At 31.7% G+C, this 3,411-nt stretch overlaps 1 protein-coding gene across 1 annotated transcript; it reads right to left on the bottom strand.

The window, feature by feature from the left end:
• Window positions 1–590: 590 nt before the first annotated feature.
• Window positions 591–2,321, bottom strand: LOC127257257 (glucan endo-1,3-beta-glucosidase, basic isoform-like). Its single transcript, XM_051283641.1, has 2 exons — window positions 2,228–2,321; window positions 591–1,552 (listed from the first exon to the last, which is right to left on the bottom strand). The coding sequence occupies exons 1-2, from the start codon at window positions 2,319–2,321 to the stop codon at window positions 591–593; spliced, it is 1,056 nt and encodes a 351-aa protein (XP_051139598.1).
• Window positions 2,322–3,411: the final 1,090 nt, after the last annotated feature.

Genomic DNA, 3,411 nt, shown 5'->3' with positions numbered 1-3,411 from the left:
GACACAAAACCAATGTGCTGAGTTTTTGTATGTTGTGTGAGACAAGTAATTGAGAGAGTTAAAAACTAGTTTGATTGTAGTGAGAGTTAAAAGATTTTAAGCATCAACCGAAGAAGAAGACGATTAAATCATGAACACACGTACTTTAGCTAGATAGGCAATTTGCTAGTATTTTAATTGCAGTTTAATTTTTAATTTATTGTGAATACATATCCAAAAAGGACCGTAGAAAATAATAGTTGGCGGTCGATCATTGTTGAGTCGTAAAATCCATTGTATATCTAGAGATGTTTCATTGTACGTCTTTTTAATTGAAATTTTCAAATATAAGTTATTGTACGAAATTAGTCACAGTCATAAGTAAGTATTATTTGCACACACACAAAAGCATTATAACAATAGAATAACTACGTATTTTTCAATTTATCCAACAATGCATAATACTAAAAGAACATTAAACAAAAGAAACTCGATTTCCATGCCAAGGTACCATTTCACATTACTTATTCATCTATTACAAATTCGACCATATCTCTATATATAGTTAATCCATCCAATTCAATTCAATTCAATCCAACCATAACAATTGATCATATTCCATCAATAGTTATGGGATACTTTGGCTGTTTATTCGACAGAAACAGCCCCCAATGCTTCTCAAGCTCAGGGCTTTTCTGATTCTCATCAATCAGATCAAATATATATGTCTCAATACCCTTTCCCGCCCTCCTCGGCGTCCCCTTTTTCACAAACTTCACCAAATTCTGATTATAAGTCTTGGCATTCTCCACACTCGTCGCTATCCCTCCATCCGACGGCCATCCCGTCTCCGACACAACCAACCTCAAATCTCCACCGTCCACCTTCTCAAGCGCTGCGTAGAACGCATCCACGATAGCCGTGAACAAATTGTAGTATCGATACTCTCCGTCAACCACCACGGCCGTCGAAGACGTAAAAAGCGCATAATCTAATTTAATATTCACCGGATCGCTTATATAGGCAAAATAGGGATAGACATTGACGAGAAGAGGGGCTCGAGTTAGGGTTAGGAACTTTACTATAGGGGTTATGAATGACGGGACGAACTCTGGCTTGAATTGCCCTGCAGAGGGAGGGTATGAGTTACCTAACACGGCCGTGCTGAGGGCCGTGGAGACTTTAATTTTTTTAGATAGCCCCGCCGCCGTAACGGCGGCTTGGATGTTTTGCATGGCTGGGGCGACGCTAGGGGCGATTGCGGCGTCAGATGGGGTGATTTCGTTCCCAACTGCGATGTATTTGACGTTGAGCTTTTTGTACCTGAGGATGTTGGTTTGAACCCATGACTTTGCAGTGTTGGGGTCGTTGGCAATCGCGGGGATGTCTTGGTTTACGACGCCTATGAGGACCGAAATCTTGCGGTAGCCTTTGGAAAGGGCTTCAAGAATTGAGGGGTTCGGATCGAATATTCGAATGCTTGTGATGTTGTGTTCTTGGCAAAGGGAAAGAACTTCCGGCGGCGGAGGTAAGTTGTCGGCGATGGTGCCGTAGTTTGCTCCGATTCCGGCATCTACATGAAAGTAATTTTCAATTTTATTTTTTTCATAAAAACTATATTTTGCAAATCCGAAATACCCGAACCTGAAAATTTTTAGGTCGAACAGATTCAACTTTTTTATCAGATTTAATTTTGCCACCCCTATTTATTTCAAATACAAAATATATGCACTTTAATATTTGCTCAATTTTATGTTCGAACTCAGATAAATCATAGTAAAAATAATTAGACGCATTGTATAATTTAGGTTAACATAATTCAAATGCAAAACACATGACATGTTCACATGTGCTATTATCAATTTTCATCACAAAAAATAACAACATATATATTCAAATAGAATAATTACTTTTTTTATATTCACAAAAAAAATATATTCTTTACAATTATAACAAACAATTCTTAATTTATATTCTCAAACATTACATTTATTTATAAATATATTATTACTACTTGCATACACAGTTTATCAAAAATTTCATCTCCGTACTCGTATGTTTCCCAAAACACTCGTAATTTTATATAACAATTAATCAATATAATAACATATTCATTAAAATATACATCCAATTCAAATGATCATGAATTTTATAAATATATAAACATATATATATTACTTTATTTCAAAATATATGATATAAGCCAACATTAAAATGTAGAGAGAGAGAGAGAGAGAGAGAAGATAACCTGTGGAGTGTAAGAGAAAGATCGATACTAAGAACACCAGCAGCACTCTAACAATTGTTGCATTATGATTATCTTCGAAAAATGACTGCCCCATGGAGATATACATATACATATATATATATATATTATTCTACCAAAGAATTCACAAACAAATATTATTAGCTTAATAATATCTGTGGTGTTAGGACATGGAATGCACCTGTCTAATTTCCTATTTATACATATGTATATATATATATATGTGTGTGTGTGTGTGTGGAAAAACCTGTAGAATCATTTTACTTCCATACATAAAATCTTGAATTTGATTTCCGTAACTAAAGATTTTGTCATGAAGAGGTTTAATATTTGGTAGAGGCATCATGGGATGTTACAACCTTACATTGAATTTTGTTACTTAAAATAAAGATATGCATGTGAAGTGATTTAGCTAATTATATACAGAAATTAGGTTTCTTAATAAATATTGGAATTAATTATATTATAAGAATAAGAATAATTTTCATTGAAATTTGGTAAATATTTTCCTTATTATCATTGGTATGCTTAATTATTTGTTGGTGAGCTGATAAAGTTTTGTAAAGATTATTGTCTTCTGAAAATTTATTTAGGAATGTCTCGTAATAATTTAATTTAATTTTTCTTTTAGTGTGTATTTTATTTAACTTTAAGACTATATATTGCATGTTACAAGTAGTTGTTCTTTTTGGTGTTTCTTATTTGTCTCTCAATATTTTTTAAAATTTTGGAGAATAATTTTTTATATGATCTAGGTGAGTTTATCATCGTTTTTATTTCGTGTTAATATTTGTAGATGGTTAAATAAAATTGTGTATTTATTTTTATTACCCCTCTATCCCTTAAATTTATGTTTGTTTGACGAGAAAAAATTGATATAATTTATTGAAAATATGGATTGACTTACATTAATGAAAAATAAATAATAATTGTTAGTTATAATATGATTAGCGAAAAACCCATGCTACGAAAATTTATATCCACTTTATTTAAAATAAAATGAATTAATGAATTTATACCTATTTTGTGAGAAATAAGAAAAACTATTGATTTTCTTATCATTATTTTTCTCATGTTACCTTGCGATTTGAAAATATATATATATATATATATACACATAATATATAAAAGAAAATTAATATATACACTAACAAAAAAACACACAC

This window comes from Andrographis paniculata, unplaced genomic scaffold, assembly GCF_009805555.1.
Source record: "Andrographis paniculata isolate CXL003 unplaced genomic scaffold, ASM980555v1 Contig57END, whole genome shotgun sequence".
Lineage (NCBI taxonomy): Eukaryota > Viridiplantae > Streptophyta > Magnoliopsida > Lamiales > Acanthaceae > Andrographis > Andrographis paniculata.
The sequence above is the reverse complement of the archived record's forward strand: the minus strand, read 5'-3'. Positions and strand labels throughout refer to the sequence as shown.